The 19,293-nt window shown below is 37.3% G+C and overlaps 1 protein-coding gene across 1 annotated transcript in view; it reads left to right on the top strand.

Annotated features, from left to right (window-relative positions):
• The first annotated feature begins 7,038 nt into the window (after nucleotides 1–7,038).
• Nucleotides 7,039–19,293, top strand: part of LOC114308477 (proline-rich receptor-like protein kinase PERK1) — a 32,714-nt gene continuing 20,459 nt past the window's right edge. Inside the window, exons 1-4 of the mRNA XM_028254062.2 lie at nucleotides 7,039–7,623; nucleotides 9,935–10,375; nucleotides 11,182–11,268; nucleotides 11,376–11,446. Coding sequence (XP_028109863.1) covers nucleotides 7,401–7,623; nucleotides 9,935–10,375; nucleotides 11,182–11,268; nucleotides 11,376–11,446 — 822 coding nt within the window. The 5' untranslated portion in view covers nucleotides 7,039–7,400. The remainder of the gene's footprint in view (nucleotides 7,624–9,934; nucleotides 10,376–11,181; nucleotides 11,269–11,375; nucleotides 11,447–19,293) is intronic.

Below are 19,293 nucleotides of genomic sequence, written 5' to 3'. Positions count from 1 at the left end.
CACCTGCGGCAGTCAGAGTTGGGATGGTATCGGCGTGTCTAGAATTGCAGCAGTCGGCAGTGAGCAAACCCGAAGCAGAGCTGCTTGAAGAAGGAGAAGGAAAGCTGCTTGAAGGAGAAGAAAAACGCTGGGTTGGTCTCTGTAGAGAGAGAGAGAGCAGGATCAGAAATAGTGTGGCGGCTGTGCAAAGTTTGTAAGGTTTAGGGTTTGGGACCCTTTCCTTAAATAGAAAAGAGAAGCATTATCCTTTGAATATACCCTCAGAATATTCTGAATATGTGTATTTGTGTAATTGGTCCGTTGTGTTTGCAAAAAAAAAAAAAAAAAGAAGGACACGTGTGAGCCTTGTTTGTAAAAAAAAAAAAAAAAAAAAAGAGTACAAAAAAAAAAATTTTTTTGCTTGTCAATTTTTTCTGTAAATTGAAGTGCGTCATCAACTTTATCCATAGGCTCTGTCGTGACAACATGTTTTTTTTTTTTTTTTTTTTTTGGGGAACGTGATGCAAAGCAGGGTCGAAGAAATGACAGTATGCATGTCTGAGAAATTTAAATTTCTCATACACGCAAGGGGCAAATGTAAGAGGAGCTAATTTAAGCCCACTAAATTAATTAGGCCCAATAGTCCAAGATTGGTGGGTCCGAATTTATCGCACGTCCAAGATTGGTGGGCCCGGATTTATCGCCATCAAACGGGCTGAATCGCTCTAAGCCTCGAAAGGGTTCGGATCCACGAACCTAGAGACTTACTCGAGCCCGGACTCAAAAGGGTATTAAGCAAGCCTAGAGATCCGAGGCACTCGGACTCGAAAGGATTCGGATCCACGAATCTAGAGATCCGAAACACCTGGCTTCGAACGGATTCAAACGCAATCTAGAAGTCGCTCCGTTAATGAGTCCCAGAACACTTGCGGGCTCGGAGCTTTCCGGGATCTACGCACCAGAACCATGGGCGTAATGGAGTTCGAACAAAGGACCCGATCCCGAGGACGGTGAGTGGAGATAAATTCACTCTTCGGTTAAACTAGCCTATACCCGGGTCAAGGTGGCACGACCTCGGGGGGTCCATGAGACTCGGCAATATTTTGCGGCAGGACGTCCTCTGTGACTACCCCTGACCCTTTAAGATGATTGGGGATCATTGGTTAGGTGTGGCTAAGAAGAAGTGTTCGCCGAGAGGTTGATCTCCTCTTCGGGGTTTTCCTCATCCTCGGAGAGGTCTCATCCTCGGAGAGGTCACCTTCTCGGACAAGGTGGTTAGAGAGAATATTCCCCATGTGCCTTGCACATGGGCTCCATCCTACATCATGAGGTGCCTATAAATAGCACCCACCCATAGCTTTACCAGGGATGGATTTTGGAGATTTTTAACTCTTGGGAAAGAACTAATTTCCCTTCTCCATTATCAACCTTGAGAGTGAAAGTGGGAGATCAATGGGAGAGCCTTGCCATTATTCTATTCTCTAGCCATTTTGCCTTCTTCTTCACCCAATCTCTTATCTCCATCATCTCCTTTACTCTTGTGTTCTTGAGTTGAGACCATTGAAGAATCTAAGCCTCTCACATTTCTTCTAGAGAATTCGAAGTTGTTCTTCAAGGATCTTCGAAGATCTTCGAATTTTCCAACTCCTTTCTTGAATCCTCTCCTACACAAACAAAATATATATATTTTTTAAAAACATTTTCTATAAAAAATATTTTTCATTCGAAAATCTTTTCAGGTGAAACAATCAAAATATTAGTTGAACATTTCATTCTATTTATTAATTGATAACTTGCCCATTATTTTTTTAAAATTTTAACGCAAAAAATTTAATTTATAATTTAAATTAATAACTATTAATTTAAAATATCGTTAAAATTACACAACGAGTAGTACTAAAATAATGGATAAATTTCAAATACATGGACTAGTTGGAAAAAAATTACACTATAAATGATTTTTTTTTTGTTTGCAACTTTGACATACAAGAAGAACTACATAAAGTACAAAAAAAAAAAAAAAAAATTCATACACATAGGAGAATTGTACTTTCATAAAAATATAACTAGCATTTGATAGGGTTTTTTAAATATAATTTGAGAATAGAATTGTATTTTGAGTTTGTGAGTTTTGAAATTATGATTTGAGTGTGAAAAATTTATTTGATTGTGAGTTTTAAATTGAGTGCCATTTTGGGAACATAGCAAAAAGCCACGTTTTTGGACAAAATGTCCAAAAATACAAGTGCCAAAAACGCCAGAAAATTGGTTTGGCAAGTGCTAAAAATGCATGTGTAAAATTACAAATTAGGGCCTATGAAAAAAAATAAAAAAAAATAAATTTCTTATGTTGGGTAAGGGTATTTTGGTCATTTTAATTTGATTTATACCATAAATAAATATTAAATTAAAAAGCAAAAAGTCAGCTTTTTACCAACTTTTCAAATCACTTTTCAAAAAGTTAAAAAGCTTTGTAAAAAGTCAAAAGTCAATTTTTTACCAACTTTCCAAAACACCCTTGAGTTTTTTAGGAAGTTTTGAGTTTTTGAAATTAGAAAAATTATTTGATTAAAAAACTTTCAACTCGTAACCAAACATACAATCAAAATTATATTCAAAGCTCATATAAAAATTAAAAAAAAAAAAATGAAAATATTTTTTATTTACAATATAAAAATAATAGGTACAAAAAAAATAAAAATAAAAATAAAAAATAAAATGAAACACTGTTCTGATCAATTGACCAGACGTCCGGTTAGCCAAATTTTTCTACCTAATTTTTTTTTAAAAAAAATAAGTATAAAATTATAATTTAAAAACTCAAAACAAACCCGATACTCAAATCGATGAGTAAAAATATATTTAGAACACCTTTCCAAACACCACACGGTTTCACTAATGTTATGTTTGATTGAGGGATTTGAGAAAGGATTTAGAAAGAGAAATGAAAAAGATAGGTGAAATGTGAATAAAATATTTATATTTCACCTAGTTTCACACACCTTTTCCCTTTCTTTTTACCAATCTCTCTCCAAATCTCTCAACCAAACATAGCGTAAAATACAATTTTTCCTAAAGTAAATTGTCAACCACATTGTGAATTGTGTAATGACGGAATGTGGCTTGCAGGTGATGCTTAACCCCTCTGAATCCGGATCCTCGGTGCCCCTTTCCTGCCATACAACCCTGTAGCCCCCCAAAACGACGTCGTTTTGGGTTTTTTTTTTTTTTTTTGTTTTTTGTTTTTCTTTTCTTTTTCTTCTTTTTCTTCCGTCTATGTTTGGTCTTCTACAGAACAGAAACCAGAGGGGAGGGGAGGGAAGGGGAAGAAGAGAGAGAGGAAGGGAGAAGAGAGAGAGAGTGAAAGCAGAGAGAGAGTGAGACAGCAATGGAAGCCGAGAAGCTCCTCCCCTCACGGCGGCATCAGCAGCAGGAGAGCGGTGGCTCCTCATCGCCGAGAGGCTCCTCATCACCGACCGTGACCCTCCTCATCGCCGAGAAGCTCCTCGCCGGCCGTGACCCAAGCTAGAGAATCCGAGCCGAGACTGGAAGCCGCAGACCAAATCCTCGCCGTCGCCAACACTCTGAACCCTTCTTCTTCTCCCCTCCCCTCTCCTCTCCTCTCCTCCCCTCCCTTTTCTGTTCTGCAGAAGACCAAACACAGACGGAAGAGAAATAAGAAAAAGAAAATAAAAAAAAAAACAAAAAAACCCCAAAACGATGTCGTTTTGGGGGGCTACAGGGTTGTACAGCAGGAAAGGGGCACCGAGGATTTGGATTCTAACCCCTCTTGTTCGCTCTATTCCATACGTACGAAGTCAAATGGGGACATGATTATCCTCAGTAGAGTTTGGCAATTGCATATTTTAATTAAAAAATTATAAAGCCAATAAAAAATTAATAAAAATTTAATTAATATATAAAAATAAAAAATTACTTTCTATTTGATTTACTTTTTACATATTATTTTGTAAAATGTGGAAACATCGTTTTTAAAAAAAAAATTTGAAAAAATTACGGATCAATGGTATAATTAAAAATTTACTACAGATTCAAAAAAAAATTATAATTATAATTATTAATATTTATGAAATTTACTATTTATTTTTTTAGGAATCTGCATTGAAGGGCTTAAAAAATTGAGTAATGATATAGACCCCATTTTTGGAGGACCCCCACAACCTTCATAGTGATCTACACCAGTCATAATGTGGATTCCACACATATATAAATAAACCCCACACATCATAAATAGTATGAATCACTATGAAAATTATGAGGGTCCTTCAAAAAGAGTGTCTCATTCATTTTCCTAAAAAAATTCGTGAAGGGCTTAATGCACCTAAAAAATACCTTTCTTCCCCACAGCCGTATAGAAGTTTGGTGCCTTCAACGACCAGGTAGAAGTTTGGTACCTCCATCACCCGACTCTTATTCTATGACACCCTAGTCGTTGTATGAAAGTTTTGTGTTTCCTTCGTCGATTCCGATATCAACCCAATCAGTTAATGCAAGTTCAAGATTGTTGGGAAGTTAAAATTTTAATTAAAAGTAAAAAAATCACTATAAAAACGTGCTTAGGATTAGTTTGGAAACAGACTATTTAAGTCCCATTTGACATTTGGATTGGGGTTAACTTAGCTAATAAAAAGATAAATAGGTTAATTGAACTAATAAGATAAAATGTCATATTTTATCAAATCAATAAGATAAAATGCTAATAAGATAAAATATTCAAACCATAATCATTTCACATTTTCTCTTATAATTATCAAATCAATTATAAAAAAATAAATAAAAAATTATCCTAAATATAACTTTTTTAGTCATACTAAAATAGCAAAAAAACCAAGTTAAAAAAGTTTATCCCAACTAACTTTTTGATTTTTTGACTCAAATATGAATTTTTTTCACCCTATATTTGGGATGATTGAGTTTTTGACTTTTTACAAAAAAAAAAAAAAAAAACGTACAAAACATAAAGAGAAAATAAAATCTTTAACTTTTCTTCATAGTTCTTTGATTTTTTTAATAATTTTTTTTACTATTATTGCCATGTCTTTTTGTACGAGCACAGAATAATTTTCTCGTATAATCTTGTTGATCAAGTTTGCACTCTAAACGTCGTCGCTTTACTACTTAAAAATACAAACGCGAGCTAGCTGGCGGGGTGTGCCGGAAACCTCTTTGATGCCTAAGTCAGCGAATAGACAATAAATACAAAAATTCTGTGTAATTGAGAGTAAGAATTGCAATACTTGTGCATAAGTCCTGTCATGAGTTTTTATAGATTCCGCCTGGTATAATCCTAGCAATACTCTAATTCTCCTTGACAGAATCTTCCCAGGAGTCTCATATCTAAGGATAATGCTTATCCTTAAAACATCCTCGTCACTGCAAGCCAAGTGAGATGGCACGAGTCTTTTATCTTGGTTGGTACTACAGCCAACCGAGCTTCTCTGGCTCTATGCTACACTAGGTAGAGTTGTGATAACCATATCTGCAAGAGGGTCAAAGGCCGAGCTACATTTAGCTCGACTTTCTTCCTTGTCAACACCTTGGTTTGTCTTAAGACTAAGCTCTAAACCGTGCGGTCAAGGCCTTGGAGGCACCTTTAACTGGCGTGGTGCCTAGATGGTTGAGGACCGGGCTATCGTAGCTTTAGCTCCGGCCCATAACTCGGTGCAATTTTTTTAATTTTTTGACTAAAATATGTTTTTTTTTTTTCACCCCATATTTGAGATGATTGAGTTTTTGACTTTTTACAAAAAAAAAAGTATAAAAAATAAAAAGAAAATAAAATCTTTAATTTTTCTGCATAGTTCTTTGATTTTTTGAATAATTTTTTTTACTATTATTGCCATGTCTTTTTATAAAAAATTATTAAAAAGTTCAATTTCAAAACATGCTTAATCTGTTGACTCACATAACGATGGTAGACTTGCTGGGGGAGTGAAAATTCGATGGCTCCGCCGCATAGTAACACTACTTGCATTGGCTGCTGTCTGGGATCGATCGGTGGGGCATTTCTGCTTCAAGGTCTGGGCTTTTTGTTCCTTTGGTATAAGAAGAGAAAGAGACAGTATGGATCACATTTCTCGAACGGTAAACTTGAATGTGTCTCGAGTCTTGGGGTTGGATTCATAACAGACATTTTATTTGTGGATTAAATTTTGTGATACATTTTTTACAACAAGGCTTCAGTGAGGTGGATTGGATGGATAAGGGGGTGTGCTCTGCCTAATAGAGATGTGTCTCGAGGTTGTTTTGATAATTTAAATTGTTCATATATAAGGTTCGTTAAACATATTATTCATAAAAAACATAAGTTAATTGAATATGTATAATCCTATGATCAAGTCGTAATTATTTTAAAATAAATTATCAAAATTATGTTAGCCGTTTATTTTTAAAAAATTAAATGTGGTTGGGTTTTAAGGTTATAGATATTCAATTAATTAAATTTTTTTATTGATAATCTACTTGATAAACCCTATCGTATGAACAATTCGAATCAATAATATTAGCTCAGGACAAGGCCCTATGGGTCTCGTAGCACCGTACTATGCCTTTAAGCACAACACGCTCCCCAATTTAGGATTGGATAGTGTTGTTTGTTTTTTGTGAGCCATTCTTGAGGCCAACTTGATAATTCAAGCTATTCAATACATAGGATTTATCAAGTAAATTGTTTATACAAACAAAATTAAATTAGTTAAATATCATATTCGTATACTGAGATTGAAAAATCATTCAAAATATATAAACAACTAATTTTTGAGTATTTTTAAGGACCCTAAATAAAAATAAATAATATTATATAAAATATTTAATAACTTATTTATAATATTATTATTTATTTTTAAAATCATAATTCTTGGTCCATTTTTCTCATGTGAAATCAAGAATCTTTAAACGCCAAAAATTCTCCCTTTCCCACCAAAGAAAATATCTAACTTTCCTAATTGCTGACCAAGAGAGAGAGAGATAGAGAAATTCCAACACCTCTTGTCTAATCAAAATCCAAAATGATAAACAGACTCCACATGCATTGGAAGATGATAGTAGTGGTGATATTGGCTTTGTTTTAGGAAGTAAGAAAGGAAAGTTAGATTATTGATTTTTTTTTAAATTAAAAAAATAATAAAAAAAATAATTAAAATAAATTAATAAGTCAATAAATTAATTATATTTTTTTTTTATCCCTCAAAATAACCCATTGTCAAGCCAAAAATTTCTAACAACCAAACTAGTAGCAACCAAAACAACGTCACTTCCTGCCGCCAAGTACCATCACTCTCTTTACCTTAGACTTTCCATTCCAGTGTCTCTACCAGTCTTTCTCTTCTCTTCTCTCAGCATCTGACAATCGATCGATCTAGCCGGAAATCTGACACACTTTAGGTATCCGGCGAGATCAAATGTCTAACACCACTACCACAAACACCACCACCAACGCCACCGCTTCCGCCACTCCGGCGACTGAGTTGCCTCCGCCGCCGCGTGGAAACCCTACATTAGTTGCCCTTGGGGTGGGTATTGGGATCGGTGGTGCAATTGTGCTTCTGGGTGTGGGGCTTTTGTTCTTCTGGTATAAGAGGAGGAAGATCGACTTGTCTGGTTCACTTTCACAAGGTCTCAAAGGTGAGATTTTAATATGTTGTGAAACTATTGATATTAACATTTAACAATTCTCTATGTGTTTAATTAATTGATTAATTTAATAAGTGGGATTGATAATTGTTTATTGAAGTTGAGCAGTTGAATGAGTTGGCTCTTAATTTTAAACTTTCGCAATAATTTAATAGGGTAAAGATCATTAATTTTAGTATATTATATATTTTAAATTGGCTTATTTGGATTTTATATGATACTCACTTCATAGAAAGGGTAGGATCTTTGCTGGAAAGCCAACACCCTTAATTATAGATTTTAGTTGATTTTGAGATGGCTTGAGTAATATTTCTCAGTTAAGATTTAGGGTTGTTTTGGAATGACGTTCAAAAAATAGAGAGAAAGTTGACTTTTTTTAGTGGGTTTTTGGCTTTTTAGTTAAAATTTCCAACTTACCAAAATAAGCCCTCAAAAATAATTTTTTTTTGATACACCTATTGAAGATAAAATGCGATAATTGATTAAGATGAATTAATGCACCAGTTAAGAAGATTGACACTAGTTATGTTAAGGCCATGTTTGTTTGGGGCAGATTGGATTAGATGAGATTAGCATTCTTAGGACTAGTTCTAGGATTATCAATCTTTTTGTATTGTGTATCATATCCTATGTTTGGATTGTCTCAAGATTATGAGGAGGGATTGAGAAAACCTTATCAATTTTGCAATTTAATTAATTGGTCCGAACCTATCCTTAGTCCTCCATTTTGTGTCTCACCCCCCTCCTGTGATTCAATAGTCCCCCCAAGATGGGGGATACTATGAGTCTAGACCTTAACTTTTTTAGCCAAACATCAGAATATGCATTTTGGTGGATTATTAGTCCAATGCCAAGGTCATGTCCACCTAGACGAACATGACCCAAGGGTAATGATAGGAGACAAGGAGATCAGAATTAACATGGGTTGAGGTAATTGAGAATTAAAATGGGTTGAGATAATTGAGAATCACCATTTACATTTATAATCATGAGCCATATAAACAAACTTATAACAGCATAAGTAAGACCCATTGCTTTTATGTGGCCTTTTGGTTAGTGCTCTCAAGACATCATCACCTTAAGAAACCTAATTTCAAGTGTCACAGACATCACTGAACAGGACAGTTCATAAGCCTCAAACCAAGTCAACCAGCCACCATATATAATAATATAACCATTTGTCCTGACCATCTACAAACAAGTTTCTCTTTTCCCCTTGGTTATGGAAAATCATAAAGAAATATATCTCTTGCAATTTATATGATAAAAAATGTATTTAACTCAACTCAGGCTTGCCAATCTATTTGGGTCAACAGCACGAATACTGTTTCTTCACATCTCAAATCCTTAATCCAAACACAATAATAAAAAAAAACCCAAAATGATCAAACTGTAATGGAGGCATGACATGTGCTGAAAAGACACTGATGGGTGGCTAGAATAAGGAAAATTGGAATGTGGTACTCTTGAAACATTGACAATCACTTTCTCATTAACAAAGCTGTTTGTTTTATTACCTGTAAAGTTTATATTGTAATTACTTGGTTTTGAGGGGATTTAAAACCAATTATCTAGAAAGCAAAGCTGAGCAAGGAGTTTGAGAGGATGGTGTTTTAATACTGAACCTGGATATTTTAAAAGGTTCTTCAGGGATGTTGGTGACAGTCTGGTAGTAGCACAAAGGTTTGCCTCACAGACTGAGATTTAATGTTGAGTCTTGTAGCAGAGAACAAGATTATGAAACTTATAGTTAGTCCAAAAAGTGGGTATCAAATTATGGGAGTAATTAAAAACTCCTTAATATGTCAACAGCTTTTCACCACCACATAGCCATTAGTATTCATGCTGTTTTATCTATGGAGCTTGTGTAAGAGGGGAAGGTAGGTTTTTACCAGCATTGCTTCATCCCTGGCAGGTTATATGGGCTGTTTTGCTTCTTTGATGCCTTAACAGAGCTCTGTAACTAGTGGCCAGTTTTTGTTGCCAATGTTTTTGCAGGGTCAGAAGAATACGTACTAGTATAACCTTAGAATGAAAGCTCAATTTGAAAATGCAAGTCTGAAAAAAGTGGCGTGTGTTGAGATAATAACTTTCATCCTAATTGGAAGGTAGGAAAAAGATAAAGTAGTTTTGGTGCTTCAACTGAGGAAAAGAGATTGATGGACCTACGTGGACATTTAGATGATCATTGAAATGAGATATCTTATTTAAAATTTCTTCCATCTATTCTTGTTTATACTTATTCTAATTTTTGACTCGTCTTTGCTAATTCAATTTTGTGATTGTTTGTTGCTTTCTCTAGCTGAACCTTCTGGTGGTTCACTCCTAAAATCGCAACAGAAAGTTCCTGCACCAACAGATAATATGGTTGCAATGCTGCCAAAGCCCACTCATGTTTCCCCATCGCCATCCCCTGGCATGGTTCTGGGTTTCTCAAAGACCACATTCACATACGAAGAATTAGCACAGGCAACAGAAGGTTTCTCCAATGCCAACCTTCTTGGTCAAGGTGGTTTTGGTTATGTCCACAAAGGAATACTTCCAAATGGGAAAGAGGTTGCAGTTAAGCAGCTAAAAGTTGGAAGTGGGCAGGGGGAGCGCGAATTTCAGGCCGAGGTTGAAACCATTAGTCGTGTTCATCATAGGCATCTTGTTTCACTGGTTGGATATTGCATTTCTGGGGCTCAGAGAATGCTGGTTTATGAGTTTGTTCCAAACAATACATTGCAGTTTCATTTACATGGTGAGCTCTTAGGGTTAGGGTGATATGATTACTTTGCTTTCTCAACTGTGCTGGTAAATTGCTAACTATAATATGCTGAAAAGAAATTGATCTCTTGCTACAAGAAAATCTTGCAAAGCAGATCTGTGCAGCCCCTCAAATTCTCAAACTTCTCTGCTCGTGGCACAACAAAATTGATCAAACACAAGGATGCAATATTGCTGGCAAAATGCCTATTTTCTGAGTTAGCTGTCGTCTTTAATGTATTTGGAATATTATTCATGAGAACAGGAAGTTTCAGTAATTAGAATTATCAAACGTGTAAACTAGAGTTGGTCATGCTCATTCAACTAAGTTTGGTGGGTTCATGGCCTTATGTTGGTGGACCTTTCTGGCGTGCCATTTCCTGGAATTCCCTTGTTTTTTTGGCTTTTGTGTATTTTCCCCTCTTGAGTTTAGATCATGAGTACATAATTCATTGTTTAATCTCACGTCATGGTGGTACATGGTTCTCACAGTTACATTTTATTAATTATTTTTTTACGTAGAGTCGTCTATCAAGCTCATATCCCTTTGCCTATTATTTTGCTGCTAAATGGTATGTACTCTATGGGGATAGTAAATAGCATTTTGAATGACTAGAAATTATTCATTCTTTCTTTTTAAGTTTTCATTTAAATTTTTAGTAAAGCAGTTATGCTGATTTTAATTTTTTTTATCTCCTACTGTTTCCATTTTTTAGGCTGTGGGTTCATCATGGCAAGTAATTTTTTTTAAGTTCTAATCTTTCCTTTTATGAGTACGGTCTTATTATTAAAACATTGCAGGAAAGGGAAGACAGCCTCTAAGCTGGGCAAATAGGATGAAAATTGCTATAGGCTCTGCAAGAGGATTGACATATTTGCACGAGGACTGTGAGTTTTCAATGCCATCTTCCTTGTAACCATAATTACTTGTTCTTTTCTGATTGAAGGCATTGGCATCAGAAGTTCAATCATTTTAACACCAACTATTTCTTCAGGTCAGCCCAAGATCATACATCGTGACATTAAGGCTGCCAATATTCTTCTTGATTACAATTTTGAAGCTAAGGTAAAATTGACAGAATATGTTTAATGTATTTGTAGAGCTAGTTTTCAATATACTCATGCTATTTCCAGTGAGTTTTATATATCTATCTGTCTGGGTTGTTTCTCTTTTTCCTGGGTGGGTTGGTGGTTTGGGGGCATTTGTGAACTGGTATATAGGAACTTCATTAAAGACTCCAACCATGTCACCATCATACTAACTGAGCTGACATTCATTGGTAGATACATTGAACATAATTTTGGTTCCCTCCATCTCCTCATCCCTAAGACAGCTCAAAGACATGTTACCGTGGACTTCTGTAGGCATATTCAAATTATAAAATATAACCCTCTCTTTTATTTTCTGTGAAAGACACAAAATTTCAAGAGGAAAGCAAGCCTAGTGACAGAAGGGATGCATTCCAGAGAAACAAAATTAGCCAAATCAAAACATGCCAATAAAAGGTTAGTGAACGAAGATCAAAACCAAAGCGGCAGATGAGCCCCACAAGAACAATTTGGTTAATACAACTTTCATCTTAATAATGGCATTCTCATCATCCTCAACATTCTTGTTTTGTTGGTTTCAAATACATTGAACTTGAGGTATGTTACAATAAACCAAAGGGTTGCCACTTTTATCAATCAATTACTGGAATTAAAAGTGATTCGGCCAAGTAAAAGCAGACACAGGACTACAGCTTTCATAGTCCAGTCAGGTACATATGTTGATCCTATAACCAAAGAAGAAAAACGAGGGAAGGAGAGGATGGTTTGTAATTACAAACGTCTTAACGATAACACCCACAAGGATCAATATAGTCTGCCCGGGATAAATACGATTATGGCAAAAATTGGCCATAGTAATATTTATTCTAAATTTGATCTCAAGAGTGGATTCCATCAAGTGGCCATGCATCCAGATTCCATTGATTGGACTGCATTCTGGACCCCTCTTGGTCTCTATGAATGGCTAGTCATGCCATTTGGCCTGAAGAACGCTCCTGCCGTTTTTCAGAGAAAAATGGATAATTGCTTCAAAGGCACGGAAGAATACATCGCAGTCTATATTGATGATATATTAGTATTCTCCCCTGATGAAAAGAGTCATGCTAATCACATACAGACAATGATAAGTATTTGCCAGAAGCATGGGCTCATTCTAAGCCCAACGAAGATGAAGATAGCCCAAGCCCAAATTGCACAAATAATTTTTGAAGAAGTAGCGTACCCACGCATGGTTCAAAAGGATGCTCGCAACCTTCGTGATATTCGCAATTTACGTGGAAAATATCATCAAGGTTTTGGAAGTACTGGTAAGGGAGTTGCTTTGGAGCAACAAGGTTGGGATTCTGATCCTGATCTTACCCAACCCAGTCATACAATCGCGATGTTGGAAGAACAGGAGTTGGAAACAGAGTACCCTCAAATCCGGAAGATTGAACAGATAATTGAAAAACATTCCAAAAGAAACAAGTCAGAATATCTGCTTTCATCTTCTTCAACGGCTGTGTCCAACTATCAACCCCCTCAAGATTCTATGATGGGTCCTCCAGGTTACCCACCAGCTACTGGTCAGACTGCTATTTCTATTTCCCAAAGACCGGCATATGGGAATGGAGTACCAAGGTTCAGCAATTTTCGAAGAGATCCAAAGAATGAATGGTGGAACTTACCCTCTGCAATGCATCAGACAGGTGCAATTTTTGTAATTCCACACCCTCTTGGAAAATTCGACGACGTTTTCATGCGATGGGAATCAATTACAAAGATTCATGTAGCCATGCAAGGTTTTACGGAGGTTCGAAATAAAATTATGTTTATCGAAAATCTCCTCGGAGAAACGGAGAAGCTCATGTGGACTCAATGGCGTATGGCTTACACAACGGAGTATGAAGCCCTTGTTGCCTCAGGAGATGGAGATGAAGGAACGCAAAATATCATCTCTCAAATGCGCACTGTATTTACTAATGCCATAGTTCCTTGTTCTATTCGATGGAGGACCTGGAGCCGTATTTGGACAACACCAAGATGTATATATTGCATTCGGCTACGCTGGAGCTGGTCAAAGCTTTCCTCTTGAATGAATGCCCTTTCTATTTGTGTGTCACCAACACAAAGTATTGTTTCTTCTGATCTATGGATATAGACACGATGATGAGCATCATCTCGTCTAGATCGATAAAGGACTTCTGCAGGGGCAATATTTGCTCGTTCCGCCATTGACAGCTGGAGCTGTGTTTCTGGTGCTATCTGCTGTTCCAAGGTGTTTGAGAAAGGAAGGCGAAGAAACTATTCCAAAGATTTCGAGGAAGACAGCCAACCGCCATATCAACTAGCTCTGATACCAAAATAGGATCGTAATTAAAAGTTCAAATACAAGGATAAGAATTAAGAACTAAAGAAAATTCAGACCTTATATTACAAATTTTGCAGAGTACAAATGCGGAAAGCTATCTTCAAACTTCTCAAATTTCCTCCTGGCAGGTTCCGTGTTTGCACTGTTGTTGGTTGTTGAGCAATAATCCTTCGAACTGGAGGCTTAACAACCCAGTTTAAACCTCTTAATCCTTCTGTTGAAACTCGTTCACCAGCAATTGCTTTTACACCCTTGGAGGTAAGAAAATCCGTCACTCCTTGGATTTCATATGCAAAGCCGACATTAGGAGTATTTGATAATCTTCCCACCATGCCTCTTGTAACAAGAAGGTTTGCCTCACCGTTCTGCCATGCTTCATAGCCTCTGGTTTGTAGTACAAGTTGGACATGATTATAGAAATCCGCAATTGTCATCATGGTGTTAGGGACTATATACACCATTTGGGTTAAATCCACTTCCATGGAGGCAAAAGTAGATTGGTCTCCTCGCCATCGTGTGTCTCGTAGAACAACTAATGCCATAGTTCCTTGTTCTATTCGATGGAGGACCTGGAGCCGTATTTGGACAACACCAAGATTCCGAAGACTCTTCTGGAAAGCCGCATTCTTGCATTCGGCTTCCAAGTATTTGTAGGAGAAAAGAATTCTTGGACCGACACCAATGATGTTTCCAGGGTATCGCTCACTGAACGCCTTCTTTATTCTTTCTCCAAGATCTCCTGGCATTTTTGTCCATAGCTTTTCCCAACAACAGTGCAAACACGGAACCTGCCAGGAGGAAATGTAAGTTATCATTTTGGTAACTATACCAACGCAACACCAACACCACCCGTCAGATATGATTCAAATGACAACGAGGTCATGCACGACTCTGATGATGACAATTCCGTCCAAAATGAACTGACAAATCGACAGGAAACTGTTGGATCTTAACAAGTTGTTGTATGGCCACTCTTGCTTGTTGGATAGCCTCATCCTCTGCTCTTGCGAGGTCTCCTTGTATGGTTGTGAATTCATTGAAGGACATGCCAGAATCATAGGTGAGATGATCTTCATATCTCTGCAAGGTTGCTTGATAGTCTGCAGCAAGGGGATGAAACGCTGGATCAATCCATCGGTTAGATGGTTCAGTCTGTGCGAGTCTGCTCCTTTCTTCTCCTGACATTGGAGGATAAGTTCTTCGAGTTGCAGAAGGCCTGCTTGAACCCCCATACCTTCCATATCCTCCTCGGCTGGCCATTCTGTTGCATAACAGAGTGAAAACATTGAAGTCCCAGAAGATTATGAAGTTGTTTTTCTTGCACCTTCCGTAGTAGTTCAATAGCTTGTTTTTCAGCGTTTCGGGATTGATGAGTGAGTTCTGCTACAAGATCTCGGACTTCCTGTTTTGTTAAAGGCTTTTGGGCTAGAAGAAAAGAAGTGAGATTTACAACTTCCTTTTCAAGCCGAATAACCTTTGTCTGAAGTTTCTCTAAGGAACTTTTTAGTAATTGGTTTTCAGTTACAAGATTACGAGATTCTTTCAAAGAGACTTTACTTAACAAACAGACTCTATCATAAATTACAGCAATATTATGAGCTAGTTCTTTCGAAGAGATCCAAAGAATGAATGGTGGAACTTACCCTCTGCAATGCATCAGACAGGTGCAATTTTTGTAATTCCACACCCCCTTGGAAAATTCGACGACGTTTTCATGCGATGGGAATCAATTACAAAGATTCATGTAGCCATGCAAGGTTTTACGGAGGTTCGAAATAAAATTATTTGCTCGTTCCGCCATTGACAGCTGGAGCTGTGTTTCTGGTGCTATCTGCTGTTCCAAGGTGTTTGAGGTTGGCTGTCTTCCTCGAAATCTTTGGAATAGTTTCTTCGCCTTCCTTTCTCGCACAAATCTTGCTCTTTGACCACATGCTCGTATTCCTTTCAGAGCAACAGTTGGGTCAGTTGGCTATGATCTATCCTCTATAGCCAAATATGTCATACCACCCCAGGAAAGATTACTAATCTCTACCGGAATCGCCCTGGAAATATTACCAGGCACATATGGTCGGATAGCCCCAAGATCTGGATTAGCTCTACACCATGGAATTGATGTCGGTGCAGGAGTAATCGATCCAGATTACAGAGATGAGGTAAAGGTCCTTTTATTTAATCATGATAAAAGTGAACCTTTTGTTATTCAACCTGGTGACCGAATTGCACAAATAATTTTTGAAGAAGTAGCGTACCCACGCATGGTTCAAAAGGATGCTCGCAACCTTCGTGATATTCGCTCTCTTGAAGCAAACAAACAAGCTGAAAGACTAATCTCTACCGGAATCGCCCTGGAAATAACTAGCCATTCATAGAGACCAAGAGGGGACCAGAATGCAGTCCAATCAATGGAATCTGGATGCATGGCCACTTGATGGAATCCACTCTTGAGATCAAATTTAGAATAAATATTACTAGTTTGTCGTTTATTTGCATTATTGAGTCTTTTTATCTCGAATATGGGAGTTGTCCATATCTTGATAAAAGAAGTTTGCGACAAACCTTTTTCTCAACAGCTTTTCTCGGGAATCCGAGTAGTGATTGAAGTGAGAGAGAGGTTTTGACATTATTATTCATAATAATTTACAGGAGGGGCCCACCATGACTTCCTAAATGCGATAGTGACGCATTAGTAGGATAAGGTCGAATAACTCCCCGTCAATTTCTTTGAGCTCTTGTGTTTGTTGCTGGACAGCGGGGAAGTTGTCACTGTAGGTGTTGTCACTGACGGCCATTCGAGCAAATGCCTCGAGTTTGAACTGTTGGATCTTAACAAGTTGTTGTATGGCCACTCTTGCTTGTTGGATAGCCTCATCCTCTGCTCTTGCGAGGTCTCCTTGTATGGTTGTGAATTCATTGAAGGACATGCCAGAATCATAGGTGAGATGATCTTCATCAAATGTGCTTTGTTCTGTTTCTTTAGCTTCTTGTTGAAGAGTTTCCTTTTCGTCATCTTTGAACTTCCCCTTTTGCTTGAGTTCATTTGCATCTTTTTCCAATTGTATGACGAGTCGCAAATCTTCAAGTTCTGTTTTGTACTTGGATACTTCCTCCTTCAATCTGCTCATCTCTGATTCACACCAGTAAATATACTCCTGTTGTTGTTGAAGCAGAGGCTTTTGATTAAACTGAACTGGGGCTCTTGACTGCATCACGAATTTTGAAAATAGGATCGTAATTAAAAGTTCAAATACAAGGATAAGAATTAAGAACTAAAGAAAATTCAGACCTTATATTACAAACTTTGCAGAGTACAAATGCGGAAAGCTATCTTCAAACTTCTCAAATTCTCAAGTTTAGTTTTTCGAACTTCTCTTGATGATTTGAGCTTCAGACTTCACTACTTATTTATAGGTGAGGTAAAGGGGCTTGTTAATAATGCTGAGTGCACAAGGGGGCCTCATCATCACATTATTCAAACATGCCACGTTTACCACTTTTATCAAGATATGGACAATTCCCATATTCGAGATAAAAAGACTCAATAATGCAAACTTCTTTTATCAAGATATGGACAACTCCCATATTCGAGATAAAAAGACTCAATAATGCAAATAAACGACAAACTACTTTTATCAAGATATGGACAACTCCCATATTCGAGATAAAAAGACTCAATAATGCAAATAAACGACAAACTACTTTTATCAAGATATGGACAACTCCCATATTCGAGATAAAAAGACTCAAATATTTTATTACAAACACTAGACGACAAACCTTTTTCTCAACAGCTTTTCTCGGGAATCCGAGTAGTGATTGAAGTGAGAGAGAGGTTTTGACATTATTATTCATAATAATTTACAGGAGGGGCCCACCATGACTTCCTAAATGCGATAGTGACGCATTAGTAGGATAAGGTCGAATAACTCCCCGTCAATTTCTTTGAGCTCTTGTGTTTGTTGATGGACAGCGGGGAAGTTGTCACTGTAGGTGTTGTCACTGACGGCCATTCGAGCAAATGCCTCGAGTTTGAACTGTTGGATCTTAACAAGTTGTTGTATGGCCACTCTTGCTTGTTGGATAGCCTCATCCTCTGCTCTTGCGAGGTCTCCTTGTATGGTTGTGAATTCATTGAAGGACATGCCAGAATCATAGGTGAGATGATCTTCATATCTCTGCAAGGTTGCTTGATAGTCTGCAGCAAGGGGATGAAACGCTGGATCAATCCATCGGTTAGATGGTTCAGTCTGTGCGAGTCTGCTCCTTTCTTCTCCTGACATTGGAGGATAAGTTCTTCGAGTTGCAGAAGGCCTGCTTGAACCCCCATACCTTCCATATCCTCCTCGGCTGGCCATTCTGACTGGACTATGAAAGCTGTAGTCCTGTGTCTGCTTTTACTTGGCCGAATCACTTTTAATTCCAGTAATTGATTGATGTGCTTCTGAAAGCTTTGCTTCATTGCTGGTGTGATATGTTTCATCGGTTTATCATCAATGATAAAATCTGGATTTTTCAGATCCAATTTGCAGGTGATATGATTCTGTCCCCATAACTTCATAGGGTCTTCTCCTATGATTCCTCCAGTGTGTAATTGCTTTATCACCTTGGGGTATCTTTCTTTGAAACTGGATCCTGGTACTGAATGAAAAATCCATTCTTCGGGATGATCATAGTAGTGATCTATGATTAACTCATCATCTTCATATTGGGCTTCTTCAAGGAGGTTGACAGACTGCCGAGTTTGTATGGTAATAACATTCTTATAGAATGTGACACTATCGCCTTCAATCCTGACACCACCATACATAGATCGAATGAAGTTGCAGCCTATAATCATTTGAATACGTCCTCCAAGATGAAAGGGAAAACTGTATGTATAAGGAATACGAAACCAGTTATCCCCAATATACATCTTGCCTCCCTTGAGTTTCTTGTTTGCTTTAGACCGTGAATTAATTCCATTGAATTCCACGGTGTAAGAATTGTCTTCCAAAGCATCTTCTGGTACTGAATCTGAATCAACAACACAGGTGGTGGCTCCGGTATCAAGGATTGCATTTAATGTTGTTCGTTTTGATCCAGGAATCTCAATTTCCACCGTAATGTTGTAGAGCATATTTTTCTTCTTTTCCTTTACTTCTCCCTGAGCGATGGTAAAGGCATGTAAATGCTCCTCAGATAAATGTTCTTCAAATGTGCTTTGTTCTGTTTCTTTAGCTTCTTGTTGAAGAGTTTCCTTTTCGTCATCTTTGAACTTCCCCTTTTGCTTGAGTTCATTTGCATCTTTTTCCAATTGTATGACGAGTCGCAAATCTTCAAGTTCTGTTTTGTACTTGGATACTTCCTCCTTCAATCTGCTCATCTCTGATTCACACCAGTAAATATACTCCTGTTGTTGTTGAAGCAGAGGCTTTTGATTAAACTGAACTGGGGCTCTTGACTGCATCACGAATTTTGAAAATTTGAAATATGGAACAGCACATAGAGCACATGTAATTGCATTACATTTTGGACAG

Source organism: Camellia sinensis, chromosome 15, assembly GCF_055761805.1.
Source record: "Camellia sinensis isolate YWXY chromosome 15, ASM5576180v1, whole genome shotgun sequence".
NCBI lineage: Eukaryota > Viridiplantae > Streptophyta > Magnoliopsida > Ericales > Theaceae > Camellia > Camellia sinensis.
Note: the sequence above shows the minus strand (reverse complement) of the source record. Positions and strands in the feature narration are given on the sequence as shown.